Below are 20,152 nucleotides of genomic sequence, written 5' to 3'. Positions count from 1 at the left end.
TTTGTTCAAGCACACACCCGATTAGATCTGACAGTGCACATAAAGCATTTGGTGTGGTAAACAGTCAATACTAATGGAATCTGTTAGTGGCATCTGAAACATCCACCACTGAGAGGGATTAAAAGCAGAGAAAAGATGGGAACATTAACAATCTAGGGCTGTGGTGCATGCTACAACCCTTCACAAGCAGCAGAAGGATTAGCAAAAATAAATGAATCACAGGCTGTAAATTAATGGGACTTTTGTAAAGACAGATGTTAAACTGACCAAAGAGGTAAACTGAATGTTTTTGTTAGTGTAGTACAATAAATGTTCTTCTTTCCTAATGCAACGTAACTAACCCTCTGTTCTTAATGGTGTGTATAAGAGCTCTATTTGATGGGAAATTGAATTGCTAAAGAAATCCAATAACAGAAATAAAAATTAGTTGAGTAAGTGGAGATCAGGCCAGAAAACAAACCTAAAGAAAAGGGGAAAATGCTAACTATTTCTTAAACTAATTATAGGATCAGTATTATTAAAACTTTTTCAAATAGTGTTGTGCAGTGAAGACGGTATGCTTTGCTGGACAAAATGTTACATCCAAGAATGGGCTGAGCTTTAAATATTGATACAATACTTTTGGAAACTGCCTGTCAGAGAAGGTAGAACAACAGAAGAGCTCATGCACTGGAGTCATTCCATGTTAGCCATTGCTGGGACACCCTGGCCATTTGCACTTGGGGGCAGACTCAGGCATGAACTTGTCCCTTAAAGTCTAATCCTTTCCAGTTCTCTACTTTGCAAGCCTCAAGCATATTATGGCATAGCTTCTTACGTCAGGAATCTCTCTCATTAACTGCTCTGAATCAAAGAAAATCTTTCTATGTATGTATATATAGAAAGATATATAATGTATTGAAGTATAACATGGCAGCACAACCTGTCAGGTATTACAAATCCAGAATGTCATGTGTCTATTAACCAATGCACTGAAAAATCATAGAGCTGTAAACTCCCAATATAGACACCATGAGCTTAGAAATTATGTTATATGCTTTACTGGGCAAGAACAAGTGCACCTGGATGTTTCTGGGTCTTTGAGAAAACTTCCTTGTGCGCTCGAGCCTTGGTTCTCACCGTGTTCCTGTCTGTCACGTGTGTTTCACGGGTTTGAAATAAGTCACTGGAGCTTTGTGGTCACAGTTGAGCACTTTGTATTTCCCGTGTGACCAATCGTGCTTCATTTCCTGAGCTTCTAAAGGAGGACATCATTAATTTGTGAGGGCAATGTTCTGAATGCCTCCAGAATATTCACGTAGTGAAGACTGAATGGCAATATCTTACCAGTCAGAGATGTGGTAAGCAATATCCACGAAGGAGCATTATTTTTCCTGTATAGTTATTGCTGATAATTTTAACTAGTGCTGAAGTATCACTGAAACACAGATGTCTCTCTACATATCTGTGGGCACCTGGCAAATTTAGCATCATTCTTGAATGTTACTTAGGTAACATTGCCATCTGGAGATCTTGGAGTGACTGAGAGACTTAGTCACACCTGAGAAAAGGGTTATTCACTCATTCACTCCAGAGAAAACAAGTCTCACTCATGCAGGCTCCGCTCAGCATCTTTGCTGAGGCTCAGTAGGGCTGGTAGGTCTCATTGTAAATGCAAGATGCAGAACCAAAAGCACTCAGTTGTGGTTTGTTTGTTTATTATTATCATTATTATTATTATGATTTAACCTTTTAATTTTTATTATTCTAATGAAATTATGTGATTGCAGGGTTAAAGGTAAAAGCTTTAAACCAGTCTCCCAGAAGCCTCCTTTTAACTCACTTGTCCTGTTGGCTTCTCTTGGGCTGGTTATTTAACAGTTTACCCAATAAAAGAGAAAATGAATCACATGAAAGTCACCTGTTTAGATCTATATTTTAGTAGTGCTTAAATCATGCTCTGCATGCTGTTCAGCTCAGTGGAGTTGCTATGTTTTTCCTGTTTTCAGAATAAATGAAAGGAGGTGTGAATAACAGTTGTATCATGCACAATTTAATGATATTTAAAATTATACAGAGCCTATTTCTTTTCCAAGTTTTCCTTATAAAAATCTGGAGTTATTTCTTTGAAGCTAATGAAATTAAAGTAGTAGAAAACAAAATGCAAGTGAAATCAGAATCTAATACATCAAGCTTAAGAAATACTGGAATAATTAATCACAATAAAGTTTAATCAAGTATTAAATTTCTTTCAAAGCTATTAAAATGGTATTTAAATTAACATTAGCTAAAAATTTTTAAAAAGCCTATTCTGGATGAGCAATTGCATTGCTTGCAAGCTGCTTCACAGGGAGACATTATATATTCATTCGTTTGAAAGTGACTTGTCTCCACACTCTATTTCCATCTTCCTCTTCAGATTGCATTAGTTAACATTCTCTGTAAAATTAAAATGTGTTGTTAAAGTAAGGGCTAGCAGTGCTTGCTGGAATATATTTTATTCCCTGTTATATTGACTTGAACCTAGGGTATGATAACAATGAAATTACTTCAGATTTATGCCACCTTCGATCTGAACAGAATCTGGCTTTGGAAGCTGTGGTTTTAATGTCATATAACTTCCTCATTCATATTAAGTGATGCTGATGTTTCTCAGGCAGAGAAGACCAACTCAGGCAAGACTGTCAGAGCTGTTATGTTATGGAAGGCCATTAGCGTTTAATATGCTTTTGAGACTTAGCACAGTTTATTGATATGTTGTCTACTTGGAGCCCCCCAAACTGCTGGCATTCTCAGCGTGTGGTTCAGCCAAGCCTTTAATTTTTGCAGTTTCAAAGCAGCTGGGAAGTGGAGCACCGGCAGGAGGGCCCCCATGCCAAGAGGGAGTTGTTCAGTGCAAGGCTTTTGCCAGCACTGCCACTAAGTAGTAGCAGATGAAAATTGCAGTGAGAGAGCCAGGGGATGAGAAAAGCAAACAGCAGAAGAGCAGGGTAGATAATACTAGTGGGATGGGAAGAGCTGGACTCCAAGCTGCTGTTGGGTCAAGCTGCTTGAAAGCAACGAGTCTGATTGCAGCAGTAAGGAGTGTTTTTCTTTGCTCCCTTTCACACATCCCCTAGATTTTCTAGCACTAATTCCAAGGATCATTGCTTCTTTGTAGGAATGCAAAACTATTTCAGAGACAAATGATGCTAGTTTGCTTTATCCTGAAGCCAAGTGTTTTGTGGATAGTGAGAGACAGTGAGGAGTGAGAGCTCCATGTTACAGAGGAAGTTAAGCACGTGCATTTTATAAAGGGCAAAGATCTTGCACTCAGTTATCTAGGAAGCATGACAGTGTATTTTGTAACACAGTAAGACAAGGTAACATGCCTGCGTTCACCACCCTGCAGTCTGATTTCAAGGTACCTCATGATGCCAACTTATATTTTGGAGAGCCATATCAAATCCATACACATTTTTCAAATTGAGACAACAATTGTGGGATTCATCTCACCTAACTTTGTAATTCCCATTAATTATGCTCTATCTCTTGTCAGTGGAAGCAGAGTGAAACCTTTGGATTGCATTTGTTTGTTCATAAGATCAAGTGAATGCTTCTCCTAAGCAACTCGTTTTTTCTCTATTGAATATGCATGCAACCCAGAGGACGAGCTAGTTCTTAAACAGCTAATGTAAGTTGAAATGAATTCTACTCACATTATACCATGTCCCTAAGGAAAACTTCACCCACCTACCACCTCAGTATCTTTCCTTCACATATTTATGCAAAAATTGTTCAAACTGTTTGGGAGGGATCCTGCGTCAGCCAGAGCTGTGAGATAGCACCGTGCCATCTCTTGTCTGAAGGCATCAGCCAAATGGTTCCACGTCTCCACACAGGTAGGATTTTAGCACACACAACGTGTAAACCAGAACAAAAACCCCTCCCATCTGCTTGGTGAAGCACACTGAGCCAAATAGATGTAAGAATGAAGTAGCCCTTCCCCAGCAGATTTTTGCAGGCTGGGTGCATTCCCTTCAGTTTTGCTTTCTCTTTTCTACACCTCCACCCCCCAGAGAAAGAGCAAAAGGCACCTTCAAACAAGGAACTGAACTAAACTCAGACCAATTCCTTCAACCTGCCTGGAGACAACACGGTCCCTTTCTCCCCTCGGACCTGTAGAAGCCACTGCCGAAGCCAGAGCCCCTGGCTGTACCCCTGAGAATATTTTCCTATCAATTACACTGACTTTAATACCATCTAGTCATGTTGCTGACTTGGGATTAGTAGCCTGGCGGGTTTGTTAGCCATAGAAAAAAATCACAATTATAACTGGCTTCAGCATAACATCTTTGTTCCTAGGTTCAGCAGATAAACCAAGGCCATGAAGATTTTCATCGGGAAGTCTGTCTAGATAAAAAACAGAGCAAACAGTAGGAAGGTTATTTATTTGGCATTTAGGTACTTGGTGTCTGATTGCAGACTGCAGGTAAATCTGTCATATTCTGTAGCCATTGAAATGTTAGTTTGTCTTCTTTCCTTACTTCTCAGATCAATGTTTTGCTCGTTCAAAGTCAGGAACAACCTGCATAGGTAGCATTCATGCAGAGGGAATTAAAGAAACTGAGACTAAGATTGCTATAAATTAATGATGCCCTCTTTATGCCTTGTATGTAGAATTTCTGTCTTACTGTATGTGAAACTCTTATCTCCCTGCAGAGGAGTTTATAGTGTGAGAACAGCAACCTAATGGTTAGCAATTAAAAATCTAACTGCCTATAAATAGAATTCTGAAAATCATAAACAAGTATTTGATGATTTAATTGGTAGAATAATTCATTTTCTGGATAAACATACAAATCTGTCTGTATTAACTTTTACCTGATGTCATAAGTAACCTCTCATATCATTAAATAACTATTAAATTATAGCATTTAATGCTATGATTTCAGGAGTAGAAACTTCCTAGTATGTATCATGGAGCTGATGAAACATCAATGCTAACTACATCATAAATAACAAAGTTCTTGCAGATAGCTCCCAGGTTCTCCAGGATATCATGATACCATGCACACGTCTGGCTTGAGTTACTTTTCTCCTCTGTATATGGGATTTCCTGAGGCAGTTTTGTGTCATGCAGTTCATTAAATGCAGGCAGGTTAGCCTTTAGGTAAACCCTACACTTCCCTTGTGAACCAGTTTCTGATCTCAATCATTGCATTATCACTGCAACTGAATCCATGCAAACAGTCCTTGACAGAGTCCTGCTGGGTTTGACAGGGGAATACCAGGAGGCCCCGCTGTGTACATCAGGTCAAGCACAAATTGGAGTGAACAGCAGGCCCAATAATGTTAACAGCATATCAACTTGCAAATTAGAGATGGAGAAAAATATATTCTTTGCGAATAAAAATTAATGGGAAAACCCCATACCCTCAACCCACGCAATGCGTAGCTGGATGCAAAAATCATTATCAGCTTCCTCTTATAAAAAAAAAAAAAAAAAAAACTATCAGCAGGTTTAGACATATGTATGTATATCAGCCTAAAAGCTTCTGAAAAACAAAAATCCCCCAAAGCTTGGCTGAAACCTGCCAAAAACTTTTTTAACCACAAGAAAAAAAAATAAACAAAACCCAGTTTTAAGTGAAGCAGATACTTCAAATGAAAGAGCTAATTGAATCCCAAATCTGATAAACAGATTGATGGAAACTGTTCATATCAGTCTTCTGGTGAGAATAGGCACAGGCAACCCACCAGGGTAGTAGCATCAACTTGATCTGTACTGGCCCAGGCTGAGCACTAACACATGGCAGAGAACAGAAACACGGCCTGAGGGCTCCTCACAGGGTGAGTTTGAAAACAATAAAACGTGGAGCCAGACATACTCCACATTTGCAGATGATGGGAAAATGAGGAAAGTGTGGAGTCTTATTTCCAGTGTACACCATGCAGCAGATTGGCTTCCTCCCTGGGTAACAGGGATAACACAAGCCTCAGCTCTTTATGAGAAAACTTCAGAGGCCACCGAGAAGCATTTTGCTTCTCAATTTTGGGCAGCTACTTAATCACTGTTTAATCATGTGAAATGGCTGCCAAATTCCTTCTAAGGGACTAAATTAGAGATTATTTAGGGAGGGTTTTTTTTCCCTGGATATAGCTTTTATGAAAGCAACATGCATGACTAATTGTAATGAGTGCAAAGTAATAAAAACTGGAGATTGAAATTTAACTCTATGAAAAAGCTGAAGGAAGTCTTGTATTTTGGTATTATTTTTGACACTGTAAATCCTGGGTAAGCAAATATAAAATGAGCTTATGTCAGACTGAGTATAAGCATTTACTGCAGTGATGTTGATTACAAAGTGTTCATTTGCACTGAGCTTTCCCATTTGCACTGCATTTTTGCAGAAGTCCCTTGCATGTGTTTGTTAGCTGGGCAATGCTCAAAGCTGATTGAGGGCTTGGGAGCAGTCTGAGATGGAGCTCTTCTCCTCTGCTTGATGGTTTGTCATGAGCATCTGCCTTCTGGTTTGTCTACCCCCAAAATATCAAGGCAAAGTCACACAAGATCTTAGCTTTTGATTCTTAGCTAATGTCAGGGGAGAAACACATGTGAAAGTTAACTAGATTGAACAGGTCAACATTTTTGGTCTTGAGACAAAATGGAAATCTCTGCCATAAAGGGAAATCAGAACTGTTTAGGAGACACAGAGATGAACAGCAATCTTACTGCCATTTCTGCTGTTGTCTAGAGAAGGACGTCTCAGTATCTCTCATGATGACATCCAGGCAGCACTGAGGAAAAAGAAATCTCCAGTTTGTATGCAGAAGAGATGGAAACTGATGTGGTCCATGGAAGAGAAAACAGTTGTGGAGAGGGAGGCTGGGAGCGGTTGGCACTAGCAAAAGGGAGAGGCAGTGCACAGACATCAGTGCCATGTCAGCACTGAATGCTGTGCCAACATGGGGTTCAGCCACAGGTGCCCAATAAGTGTCTACTCAGTGTCTTAAGAGGTTTTCAGTCCTGGTTTCACTCAATGCTACCTGTATTAATTATCATAAAGCTAGCTTGGCTATGCTAGCAGAAGCTGCATCTGCAGAAGCAAATGCAATATAGATTGACCTGGAATGGGTGCGAGGGAGTCTGAGACCTGATGAGGCTGAGCCTGGATGAGAAAATTGAGAACAAGATGAGAAGACTAAAGGTGGGGCCTAGGACAGATGAGATAAGAAATCTAGTGCAGAGGAGAACAGACAGGAATGGGCAGAGCAGAGATGCTCTTATTCAATGTGATGCAGAAAATATGGGATGCACGCTGAGCAACGCAGGAAGCACAAACACTAAATATCTCCTGTCAGTGATCATGGCTCATCCTAGGCACAAAGCGTACTTGTGTCTCAAGAAAAGGAGTGACCACATAGACATGTCATTAAAAGTGTACCGAAAGAAGCTTCATTAAAGCTGCACAGGGAATCTTAATTAGAGCCTTTCTTACCTTTGGGGTGGAGTTGAGTTGCCAACCACTCTGTCTGTTATCACAGATTTGTCTGTGTGTAGATAAGTGCCTGTAGATTGTAAAGTAACAATACTCTATATGTTTTTAGATGTAAATGGAAAGTTCTGTATTAGCGAGGAATTCTACATCTTCCATAGCATATCATAGGTAACTATAGGCTATACAACAACTTTTTTGTTTGTTTAATTTTTCCTGAAGAAATCCTGTATTGGTACTCGGTAGAAATAGAAAGTCAGACAAAGTGGCTCATTGAATGGGAATGGTATAGGGAAATTTACTAGGCTATTAAAAACCTTATTGCTCTAAAAGTTTAATGTTTTTTTCTCCAATCCTTGCTGGTGGGGCTGGGGTGGGAAAGGGCTTTGTCATGGACTATTTAACTTCATAACTCCTAAAACAGGTGTTGTAGTAGTCAAGGTAGAATATGCCTTTCTTGTATACCCTTTTGTTTTTTGAACACGGTGAATTAAATGTGCTGATCAATAGTTCACTGAGTTCAATAGATCAATTCGATTTATGTCCTTTGGCTCAAGGAACAAAAGCAAACTAATTTCACTGATGTTAGCACAAGTAATGCAGATAATCTACTATTTGCTGTCTACTAATCTATGCAATCTACTGTCTAATAATCTGTGTGAGAGCAAAACCTGATCCGATGTTACACGTAACGTCAGCATCATGAAGAGATGTGACATTCAAATGAAAAATGAGACTGCTTGAATGCCTTTTAATAGCTTGTAGAAATAAAAAGGGGAAGCACTGTATATGTAACACAAAATATGGATTTTCCCCCTAAATTTCTAAAACATCTGTCAAGCAATGTCATATAAAAGTTCTGGCCTTTATCTCCCAAGTATTGTCGGTGTGAAAATTCAACCAACTCTCTTGACATATGGAATTGAACAAAGCGTTACGTTACAACTCATTGCACTGCATAAACTTTTTCTACGTTTTCAATTTCTCTGACTTACTATTTTTGAAATTCTGATATATGTAATTTTTAAGTAAGGGTTAGCTATGCATCATGAGAGAGCAGGTTTTGGCTTATTAATACATTATTTATATGAAGGTTAATCACTGGTGATTTACAACACCTCTAAAAAAAGAACCTGCTTTCCTGTTAAATGCTATAGTTGTTCTTGCTCACTGTATTTTCTTTTTGACTTATTTAAAAATACTCATCAGGGAGCTTTTATTATCTAAATTGAATTTGTTGATTTGTGATTACATATCACCTATAAAATTAGTTAAAATTTTCTCTCTTCCTGTGGTGTAGTTTGGGGTGTCCTGTGGGTTTTACAGAAAATTTGCTGAGTATTTTTCAAACACACCATGCAGTTTGCATAAGCCTACTATAATTTTACATTTTTCAGCATCTGTATGGGCTGATGTATTTTCTGTCAATCATAAAATTGTGTAGGTTTATTTTAAAAGAGTTACAGCACTTATTCATACTCTGGCTCTCTCATGTGACAGAAATATTTAATCAGTGAACATAGCAGGTAGTATGTTTTCCAGGCAAATTTCACTGTAATTGCTTTCCAGGATAGTTTCAGGGCAAAGTAAATGGTGCAACATTGACTTATTGTGCTTCATAAATTCTGAGCTAAAGAGAGAACATAGGTGGCTTGAGCAGGCAGGACTGCTTTGCTCTTTCTGCCAACAGTGTAAGCATCCCAGGAAGAGTGGGAAGCGTGCAGGACATGTCTGCAGCACCCTGTGCTGCACTATTTGCGTCTGCTTTGCTTAGCGTTTCTCTCCTCTGCGGAGAGGACTTTATATTTCTTCTACCTTTTGTTTTCTTCTACCTTCTACCTGGACATTATATGAGGACGTACAAAATTGGCATTAAAAAGCTGGGGTTAAGAAAATAAATATAAATATAGAGTTCTGCAGAGATTCTGTACGTGGACTGGACTCTATTGCCAAGGTTCATCCTCTCTCTACCAGTTCCAAAACAAGACATAGCCTTCCTTTTTTTGACGGTTGCTATGGCTAGAGTAAATATACACTTAATCCTCATCATAGTGTCACAGGAAGAGATAACAAAATGTTGGGAGTGACTGTGGATGGCAAAGGTACGGTCATGAAGAATCCCGGGAAAGCCACACAAGCTCATGACTGAAACACAGTGGCTTAGGGACCTCCTTGCTGACCAGCAAAATGGCCTTCCTGCTGATTTGAAAGCCAGACCGCATCTTCCTCACTGAATTGCTGACTGAAAAGTGAACACTTATAATTGTTTAACACTGGAAGACAGGATTGTACACAGGACAGGGTACCTAAAACAGTTTCAGTGCCCAACTCCCCATTGCCACAAGACCCCATCATATGATCACAATTATGAATTTAGTTTGCTCCATCTTCAAACTCTCTTGGCCTTCATTATGCTCTGCCAGCACTTCAGGCCAATCTCCCTGGGCAATGATGGTCCTAGCAAGACTGGCCTTCAGAAATCCAGGCCATGGAGACCTGGGAGAAAGTCTGGAGCAAAGAAAATGGACCTTCAGTGAAAGAGGATGAGGTTAGATCATTTGGAACAGGATCACATTAGACAATATTTAAGCAAAGCGGACTCCAAAAGACCTCCTCTGGCAGGTTTGAATTGGGGGGTGTGGGTCGTGGTTGCAGGAATGCCTTTAGTTAGGGCACTTCCTAGAGCATTTGAGATTACTCCACAGAAACAATTCATATCAAAAGGGGAGAGAAAGGACAGCATCTTTGTGAAGGCAGTCCCTCTGCTGTGGACCAGGCTTGAAGGCTTCCCTTGAGTGGGCTGGGGTGAAATCAGGAGGTGGGAAACAACACCGCCTTCTTGAGGCACTGAAGCATTGAACGCTGGCTTCTAAGCACCTTGAAAAATATGCAACACTGCTGCTGGCTTCCATGTACCTTAGGAAAGCCTTGGTGATGTATCTTGCCAATATCTAATTTATGAATGTTATGTTCCTGTTCCCTCGGGGTGGCTGACAAGTTGCTGAGAGCCAGTCTCATCCTCCTCAAGCAATTGCATTCATTGCTTCACAACACCAGCCAAAACTCCTCAGCCAGCACAATGAGCTCCAGCAACCTCACCATCTGTGTTGCACCAAATCTACTGAGCCCAGCTGAGGACAATCTGCTCCTACAAGAAGCACTGATGGAGTTCCCTGACAAGGTAAGCTGAATTTACCAAGTGGCTATAGCCTTGAGGGCCCATCAGACCTTTCCTTTTCAGAGGTACCTTGCTGAGCAAATCTCCCTTGAACAAATACTTGTGGAGGTGCTTCCTGGAAGAGCAGCCACACTGCTACAACTTTCTGTAGTTGTAGCAAGGCTCATGAATAGGAAAGGACGTTGGATATATTTTCAGCCACATAGCTTGAAAGCAATGGTTTTATGTGTGCAGGTGGATGTGCTAATGGAGTGTTTTTTTTTTGTTGAGAACTGCAGACAAATATTGGGGAGGAGATGGCAACTTTTTCAGACCTTCTGCTGAGAAGTCACCAGTACTCGACAACCCCACAGGTATGAAGATGGACTGAGGACTGTGACAGGCTGGGGCTTCTGGTTGTATTCTTAGTGTGTTACTGCCTGGACACCTTGTGCAAACAGAGCTTATGAGCATTCAAGACAAGACAAACATGTTTTCCTACTGAGAGAAATGGTCAAGAAGAAAACCGGTGTAGGGCTTCAGGTAGGTTTTGTTTTAGCAGTTTTTTACTTCCAAGAAGTCATCTCTCTGCACGCACTTTTGCTTTCTAGTTTGTTTGGAAGAGCAAAGCATCTGTGAGGGGGAAACAGGTATGGATTGACAGGCAGACATATTTCTGGAGGCACCATCCCCTCTGCTCGGCCTGTCCCCAGAAGCAGGGGGAGATGCAGTGGTGGAAGCAGAAACACGGGAGAGATGTCAGATCCACAAACAGTGTAACAACATGTCTTTTGTATAAGGGTAGTTTCTGGTGTAAAGCTGAGGCTGAAATATATGGGGTCTTCTCCTCTCCAGAATGGTAAAATGTGTCTGTTCCAGTGTCTACTGTGAGGATATCAGGAAGGCAGGTGCTTGCTTCTCCATAAGCAGTAGTTTTTGTTTTCTCAGACAGAAATTCCTATGCTGAGAAATATGTCTCTGCACTGTGGACACTGGGTACAGAAGAAGCAGAGTTCAAGTAGCTTCTATGCCTCTTCCTAGCATTAGTATCTTGTGTGTTTGGTTTTCCCAACACCAGATGATACATAATAAGGAAAAATGGAAAGTGCATAGGTTAATCAAACAAAATTCCTGCAAGAATAATACAGGGGAAGACAAGTTTCAAAAGAAAAGCCTCACAGCCCAGAAGGTTGCCGGAGGGCTATCTGCTGAAATATTTCTCGTAAGGGCAGAAGAAACCCTGGCAGAAAGAAGTTACTTCTTCGCTTGCTCTTCTTTCCCATCATTTCTCTGAGCTATATCTCACACAGGCCTGCGGTGCCCCAGTCTGAAAAGCTGCCCCCCAGCTCCTTCTGCATCTCATTGTGCCAGGGCTAGAATGGGTGGCTGCGGCAGTGCCTGCAAGCCTAGAGGGGAGCTGCCCACTCCAGGCTGAGGAGCCCCCACTGATGAATGGTGTGTCATGCACCCACGGGAATACTGCACTGTGAAGTGAGGCCCCTTCAAAAAAGTGCAAGATGTCCATTGGGGGTGACCACACCATCTTTTGAATCAGCTCCGAAGGAGGGAGACTCCACAGCCTCCCTGGGCAGCCTGCTCCATTGCTTTGTCAACTGCACAGTAGTGTTCCCTGATGTTCAGACTGGACCTCTTGCATTCCAGAGGTATATGCTGTAGAAAGGGAGACAGAAAATGAGCATGGGAAGGAAAGTAAAGAAGGAGAAACTGAGTACCTATGCCACTAGAACAGAAACAGAGCAGAACTGTGAAGTAAAATAAATCATTACTTACACAAGGGATGAGCAGTTGGTCCTCCTCAGAGAAGGTCATAAGCATTTGTGTCTTTTAAGAAAAGACTTTACTCTTGCTGCAGACTAAAATCCTGTGAAAGTGAAAGCAAGGTCACCTGTGTGCAGTCCTGCAAAAGTTAGAAGGGAGGCTGTTTGCAGTTTGCCATTGTACTCTGTGTAATGATACCCTCGGAATTTGCTCAGCTGAGCTGTGCTGTTAGCAGCTGTCACCTTCAGTAAAGTTCATCTGAAATCATACTTCATCACAGCTCCGTGAAGTCTATTTTGGGGTGGAAGACTGTGCAAAATGTGGCTAAATGCAAACCAATCCAAGTGATCTTCTTTTGAGAACTAAGGTCAAAATTTGGCAAACGGTATCTTCCTACTCCAGGTTATCTCTTTCCACCTGTTATCTTCTGCATTTTCGTTTTAGGTGCCTGCAGCTTTGCCTCCTTTCACTCCAGAAAATGTGGCAGACTCCTTGTTCTGCCTTGAACAATTGAAGAGCTTGTTAGAGGAAAGAAGGTAAAATGAGTTAGCTGAGAGTAAAATAGTAATGGATTCAGGTTTATCCTGCCTATCCCCATCTAATAATATTATTGAACTGGAAGGTTGGCAGGGTCTTCTCAGGAAAATGAAAAAAGAAGAAAGAGAAAACAGACCTGTGAAAAGGAGGGTGAAAGCAAACTAGACAAATAAAAGGAGAAAGAGGAAAAAAAGGGCTTTCAGGGATCAGAAATTGAAAATGCCCTAGAAGGCAAAGAACAAAAAGCCAGGAAAAACAGTGAGAACGGTATTAAAGCTAAGCAAGGATGTTTCCTAGTTCTTTTCTGGGTGTTTCTCCTGTGAAAAGCTGCCTGGACATGATCCTGGGCAACCTGCTCTAGGTTTACCTTCCTGAGCAGTGGTGTTGGACCACATAGCCTCCAGAGGTCCCTTCTAACCTAAACTGTGATTCTGTGCCCTTTCTTCACCTTAACTCAAGATCACCAATAAGACCAAGGGGTTGTCATGGAGACCCTGTGGGCAAAACTTGCAGCCAAATTGGACGTGCCAAAGGTCTGTGTGATGCTGTTAGCACAGGGAGCTCTGTCCTCTTCTTCCGTGTGTGGCAGGGATGCCAGCATCACCCTGCAATGCTGCTGGGTCTCCTGGGAGGTGGAGGAAGCCTTCCCCTGGCATCAGGTCAATGCAGCTCCCGCGGGGCAGAGCGAGCTGTGGGCAGGCTCAGGCCTCCACTGTCTGGAAACCAGACCCCAGCCAGGCAGTATGAGGCCAAGTGTCACAACAGGGAGTGACACTCTTTTACCTGTCAGGTGTGGAACTTACAGAAGAGGTGTCTTGGTGTCCACGTCCAGGTTTGGGTAGTGGTGTGGCCGCAGGGCTGGGCAGGAGTGTTGTGAGACAGGAGTGAGGAAAATACACTTCCCTGAGCTTCGTTACACAAATGATAGTCTTTTATCCCATAAATGGTCCTAGTCGTTCAATCCTGAGAGCAATTTAAAATGCATTTTAAGGTTATAGGCAGATTGATTTATCCTTCCTTTACTAAAATCTATTTATTAGTTTCTACACCATCGTCACCATTCCTGAAGAATCATAAAAACATATTTCACAAGATCTCTGTTTACTCCTTTTCAGTTGGAGGCTCTGAGAGTACTTAGAGAAGGTATGATGGTGGCAGAGCTCGTGTGTGGCTTCTTCTGGACAACAAATTGCTCAGTCGTTAATTTGGCTTTCTCTGTTTTCTGACCTGTGGTTTGTTCCTTCTGAAGAGCAAGAGCACAGAAGAAAAATCCACTGCCTGCAGCCAGGTCAGCTGCCCTGCTCATGGCAGTGGTGAACGCAGCAGCAGGCAAAGTCTGTCCTCTCCTACTACATGAGTTATTTGTGATGGAGCCATATATTGCTATTGTAGCTGAAGCCAGGACAGCTACAAATGCATTTTGGTTTATGAAACTCTTAAGATGGCAACTAGCACCAGAAAGTCTTCAGAGAAGGTAGAAATAGCTCTGGCTGTTTGTTGTTTTTTTTTTTTTTTTTTTTTTCTTTGTGTGTGTGTGTGCATAACTTCAAAAAAATCCGAATTCACTTGGATATTCAGCCCCCACCCTACAAAGTAGTTGTGTACAAAGGATGAAGCTTCACTTTCACTGACATCATACAACGGACTCAGCTGCTTTATCTCTGTCAGTGAGCACATGGGATCATAAAGCTGCAAAAGCTGTGGCCATACTTAAACCGTATTTTTTCCTACATCAATCAACATCAAATTATTGTAAGAGTTACCAAAAGTATATTCATCATCTTAAGTAGTATCTGTGAACTTATTGCTTTCAAGGAGCAAGTCAAAATAATTTCAAAGTCATTTCAAGGTCCTGTATTCCCCAGTAGGGCAGCTATAAGCAATAGCAGGCACAGGCAGTTAGGGAACAGATACACTGAATGGAGACAGGCCCCAGAATCCTGATCTCCTGTAACTTCCCATTCACCCTATGCTCAGCTGTTGAGTGATTGACAATAAGGTCCAGATTTGTGTCTGACTCCTGACAGGGCTGTTGCCTTTCTCTTGCAGAATAAAGTGTTGAGACTTTGCTTTGAGGCATAACATACGTCAAAGGATTGATAGGAAGGAGGAGTTGAAAAAGAAAGGCTCAGTGGTGCCTGGGGATCCTTGTTAAAAAGCTAGTGGTATATGCTAAGATCAAATATGAGCATGTTTCCCATCTCAGTTTCAGCCATCCGTTATGTCCCATCTTGAGACACATATGCAAATACTTATTGCATAAGGAAGAGTTATTGCAGTCCTTGAAATGGTGTCATAGCTCTGTCCACGGAGGGCTTACAGCATCTGTTGCCATCCCTCTCTCTCTTTCCTTTTTTCATCTTTCCTTTCTTTTCTTACTTCTGTCCTTCTTTTCTTTCACACTTCTTTCCTTCTTTCTTTACCTTTGCCAGAAACAGTAGGGAAGTAGACAGCTAAGGAATAAACCTTTTAATTTGCCTGCAAATGTAGATTTAGCATTCCTTCAGATCCCTTACAACATTTCTGCCCCGAGTCTGGGAATATGTATGTTTGCTTCCTTTAAAACCAGCATAAAAACAACTTGTGATGACTTTTCATTTTTGAGGCTTCTTTTTGAGGCTTTGTATGAAAGGGGAACAATAATGTTACAATAAATACCAGAGAGAATTTCCAAAACCAGAAAGGAAAAGAAAATTAACAGGCAAAGGACAGTAAGAATTCAAGAGCTGAGGTGTGAGCTGAAGATTTTTAGGAGGGACAAAGTGAAGTAGAAAGTGTCTTGAATTTCATGTAAGTTAATGCAACTCCTAGTTCTCTCTCAGGTGTGCAGCAGACTCTGCTGTCCTTCTTTCAAACCTTTGAACACTGCTCTAAGTGAAATATTTCTATGATGCATAAAGATGGTCCCAGATCAGAAGCACACACCTGTATTTTGAAGAAAATATATGTCAGGTGAGAAACACACTCCACATTTTTCAGCTTTAATTTTGCACTTATTAAAACTCTGTTGGTACAAGGGTAATCAGAAACCCTGGTAAGGTCACAAGAATCACAATTTTTAGCTGTTTCACATACTATCTAAATGAAGAAGCAAAGTCTCACTATTTTACTTCTGTCAGTTGGCAATCCTACCACTGGCTTGTGTTGCGTGAATCCTAAATACTCAGCAAGGATTTGTTCCAAGTTACGTTAGACACTAAGATATGGGCAGTTCTTAAAAAGGTCATATTTCACCTGAGATAATTTAGAGAAAAGAAAATAAATTAAAAAAAAAAAAAAAAAAAGAAAGGCAAAAGCATCTAGGCCCTATACAGAAGAGATCTAGTCTGGTGCCTTCATATTTTTTTCCCTGTACTGCCCACTAGAGAGCAAAATAGTCCAGGACATCTCAGTGCAAACATAAAACCAGACAGCTCAGCCTTGTGTTTTGCAGAAATAGTGGCTTACATCCTGGAGGCAATGCAGTCCTGCCAGCTCCGTGGCTCTGTCCTAAGGACCACGTTTTGCTTGTAAACCTGGGTTATTAGCAAAGGGCAGCAAGCGTTTATGCTGCTCAGGTTTTGAGAATAGCTACATCATATCTACCCAGAGGCTGCCGATCAAGCCTTCTGCATGGCAAAGGGACACTGTGGATCTCTGTACACTTACAGGTCTCCAAGGTTATTACACATGCTTACAAGGTGCCAAAGCAATGCCGTATGCAATGCCAGTAACAGTTCTCTCTTCTGTGCTATAAGCAATTCCTTTTAAATTGTATTTCCCAAAGAACAAAAGCATGCCCATTCCTGTCTCTAGGTTTTTATCAATGCTTTCTGACTATGTTGTTGTGGATCCCAATTTATGGTTTAGTTTCCCATTCGAGCTGTGGCTCCTGTCAGGCATGCTCCTTCCCTGGAGCTACCTGTGTGAAATGAGCACTGTACGGCTGCAGCACCTCTGGCTTAGGTGGCAGCACCAGGGCAGGTGGAGGGCCTCTTTCCTCAGCAAGTACATATCCTCAGCTTGTCAGCTGCAGGGGACACCTGGAAAGGTAGGCAGAGGAGGAAAGCACTCCCATAATTTCTGAAATGGTGTGAGGTGTTTTCCTGCGCAGGAAGACTTCTTACTCAGTGTGACAGTGCTGAGGCCAGGGAGGATGCTGCAGGGTGGGGAAACTGCAGGGACTGTGGGCCTGAGAAGGGAGTGGCAGATCCCCTGTCCCCACGCTATCGCCCTGTCCTCTGCCTTGCACTGAGGGTGCAGGGGGTGCCTGCAGTGCCCTTGCCAGCAGGCATTGCTGGCTGGTTAATCAGCTCCATGAGTACATGCCCACCAGCTGGCAGGTCTGAGAGACTGCTCCAAGACCTGAGGAAAGCCCTGGGAAGCTCATAAAAGAGGGTGTTTAACAGTAACTCCTGGTTCTGCCTGACTAGCTCAATTAGGCTGGGTAAAGTTTCCCATCTTCTGGATGTTTATTGAAATGGAACTGGCCAACCTTTGCTGATTTACCTTTGGCTCTATTTTTCTGTCAAATTAAGAGGAAAGTTATCATCAAGCCACTGACCATGGGCTTTGCCTTGGCAAGACCACGGTATGTTAGCCTGATGCAAGCCCTTCACCCAATCTCTCTCCCTTTTCTGATGATCCCGTCCTCCACCCCTCAGACCCCCGGACTCTTTCATGCTTTCCTCTGCCAAAATCCAGGTGGTGACTGCATTGCTCCCCTTCTAAGCCATCCTCAAACCTGATTTCCTCTGTTACTCATGTGAAGTGATCAAAACTGATGTTCTGCTCCTGCTGCTTTGTGGGGTGCTAAAGCACAGTCAGCTTAATTTGCAGCACTGTGGGCAACTGAGTTTTCAGTTCTGTAGCTAAATTTTAAAAATAAATAAACAAAACATCAATTTAACTGAAACCAAATCTTCTTCAGTTTTCTCACCAAAGCCAAACCAAAATTCAGTTTCTGCCTGAGAAAAGACTTTTCAGGTCATTTCAAGAGGACGGAGATAATAAGGGTTTTTAAGTTTCCTTAAATTATCTTGATGTCTATCCAGTTCTAAACAAACAAACAAAAATTAAACTAAAGATTTTAGAATGAAAAAAAAATGGGAAAAAAAAATATCAAAATGTCGGACTAAAATGTTTAAACCTGTTCTGAAGTTCTCTTTTGAGAGAGTCCTCTCTTGGGAGGCCAAGCCAATCTGATAAATTCAAAAAAAAGTGTTCCAAATCAGTCTTTCCATATGCTGTTCACAGTGTAAAAAGGTGCTCCATGGAAAATTGAAGTCAGTTGGAGTTCACTGATGTGGTTTCTGTTATCCATCAGTTATCTCCTGTTTCCATTGTTATCTCTTTGAAGCAGACCCCTCTACCTGTGGTTAGATAGCGGAGAAAGATGGGATATTGGTCTCTTTCCATGGCTTGTATGCCTATTAAAAATAAATAAAAAATAAAATAAGGCCAGGATTTCCATCTCAGTGAGGCTAGAAATGCCCAGCTATTTCAGGTCCTAACTTTTACTCTGCGTTCAATTTTTCTTGCTAAATTGCTACAAACATGCTGCCTTGCTGGGTCTGTCCCAGCCACCCTAATGTGGTAGGCAGTAGGTCTTCCTCTCACCTGTCATTGCATGGATTTTTGAGCATCCCCAAAGAACGCTTATGTCAGCAAGAAGCCAAGAAAGAAGCACACATAAGCACAAACAATGTGGATAATTAGCACATTTCCAAGGTTTGTCTAAAGGTACTAAAATAGGTCGTACTAGTCCCAATCTACTGTTTCCTACAGTAAAAAATTTTCTTTCTTCTGTGTTAATTTGCAGATTCCTCCTGTTGTTTGTCCAATTACTTTGATCTTGTATGTCTGCCTTGCCCATCTGGAGGTAGATTGCCTGAGTCCTGGTTATCCTTCACTTTCTGTAGTCATTTAAAATGATGATTTATGTCCCCGAGCTTTGCTCTGTTTATAACAGTACAAATGTGGTAGACAAAGGTGGATTGCATTTCACATCTGTTGTCCAGATGTCTTGTGATTCTCGTTCCCTCTTCTGAGAGACTAAGGTCAGATCTGATAAAGACATCCGTGGCTTTCCTTGTACTGTTTGTGAGTGAACCCCATCTCGCTTGTCACACATGAAGTTCTCTGTCCAATTTCCATGTGTATCATGTGCTGGCAGTGAGTGACCTTTTCTTAGTGGTGGTGGTGGTGGTTTCCTATTCGTATGGGGTGATAAAGTCATATGTCCTTGAATGGTTTTCCCACAGATTCTGTACATGTGATAAACTATTCTAGTCTTAATAGCTTGTGGCTTAGCCCACAAGCTCTGCCCCCACATCTTGTGTGCAAGTTTTGCCTTAAGATAAGCAAGCTCAGAATATGTTTTGTCCTGCACAAAAAGCCCAGGAAAGCACACTATTAATGCTGCATCTGTATCTTCCAGCTCTTTCATCAGGGAAAAAATTTCCAGTGAGAGAGAAACAGTTGAAAAAATTAATTCTTGTACCTAGGGGTGCCCCAGAATGTTCTCTTTTCCCTGTAAAAAAGCAGCTATGTTTTGAATATATAACTATATACCCATCAGAGTAGGGACTGGAACATGAGTTTCCCACATCCTCCCAGTAGTTGTCACCCTCTCCCCATTTTTGTCTCTGGGGACAATAGCTATTTAATTAAATGTATCCAAGTGGAAGAGTTCCCAAAGGAGAAATTAAGAGAAACCTGTTTCCATGCAGTCTAAACTGCTGATGGGGCCACTTTCTGAAAGGTGTATAAGCCAAGTTCATGTTCCAGTTCTGAGTCACACAGAGGGTATTGGGATGGATGAGCATGACTGCACTGAAAGAAGAGCAAAACAACATTAGGAGATAGTACATTTACATTAATAAGTATCAGACAGTGTGCCAAGGAAGGTTTTGATTAACTAAGCTTTTCTCATTAGTCAGTGACTAACGACAACTCTTCAGGAAAAAGTCAATAAAAATTGAAAAGCAGTCCCATTAGTAGGAAAAAAAAAAAAAAAAGTCCCGTGTTTGAAAAAACTTGTCCTTTTATCTTCCTTTAGGATGTGTTTGATGTCTTTGGTTATCTCAGGGACTGAAAATTTGAAAAAAAAATCATCAATATATTAGAAACAGGAGGTAGAAGAATAATTTTATTCTCCAGAATCCCCTAGGGAAGATTTGAGCTCAGACTGCTTTACTCAAAAAGCAATGTATCTCATATTTAATTAAGTGTAAAACCCACA

General features: G+C 41.3%; 1 protein-coding gene across 3 annotated transcripts; it reads left to right on the top strand.

Annotated features, from left to right (window-relative positions):
- Positions 1–1,284: 1,284 nt before the first annotated feature.
- On the top strand, positions 1,285–17,728 carry LOC310894562 (uncharacterized protein). 3 transcript variants are annotated; one of them, XM_083824810.1, is made up of 5 exons: positions 1,285–1,340; positions 10,456–10,638; positions 10,914–10,988; positions 12,838–12,929; positions 14,046–17,728. In XM_083824810.1, the coding sequence occupies exons 2-5, from the start codon at positions 10,537–10,539 to the stop codon at positions 14,056–14,058; spliced, it is 282 nt and encodes a 93-aa protein (XP_083680936.1). In that variant the 5' UTR covers positions 1,285–1,340; positions 10,456–10,536; the 3' UTR covers positions 14,059–17,728. The 3 variants fall into 3 exon arrangements, 1 of the variants encoding a protein (XP_083680936.1); XR_014580008.1 differs by lacking the exons at positions 1,285–1,340; positions 10,456–10,638 and adding an exon at positions 10,654–10,700 and having other exon boundaries at positions 10,906–10,988; XR_014580009.1 differs by lacking the exons at positions 1,285–1,340; positions 10,456–10,638; positions 12,838–12,929; positions 14,046–17,728 and adding an exon at positions 10,648–10,700 and having other exon boundaries at positions 10,914–11,028.
- The last annotated feature ends 2,424 nt before the right edge of the window (positions 17,729–20,152 follow it).

Source organism: Anser anser (genome assembly GCF_964211835.1).
Source record: "Anser anser genome assembly, chromosome: 2".
Classification (NCBI taxonomy): domain Eukaryota; kingdom Metazoa; phylum Chordata; class Aves; order Anseriformes; family Anatidae; genus Anser; species Anser anser.
The sequence above is the reverse complement of the archived record's forward strand: the minus strand, read 5'-3'. Positions and strand labels throughout refer to the sequence as shown.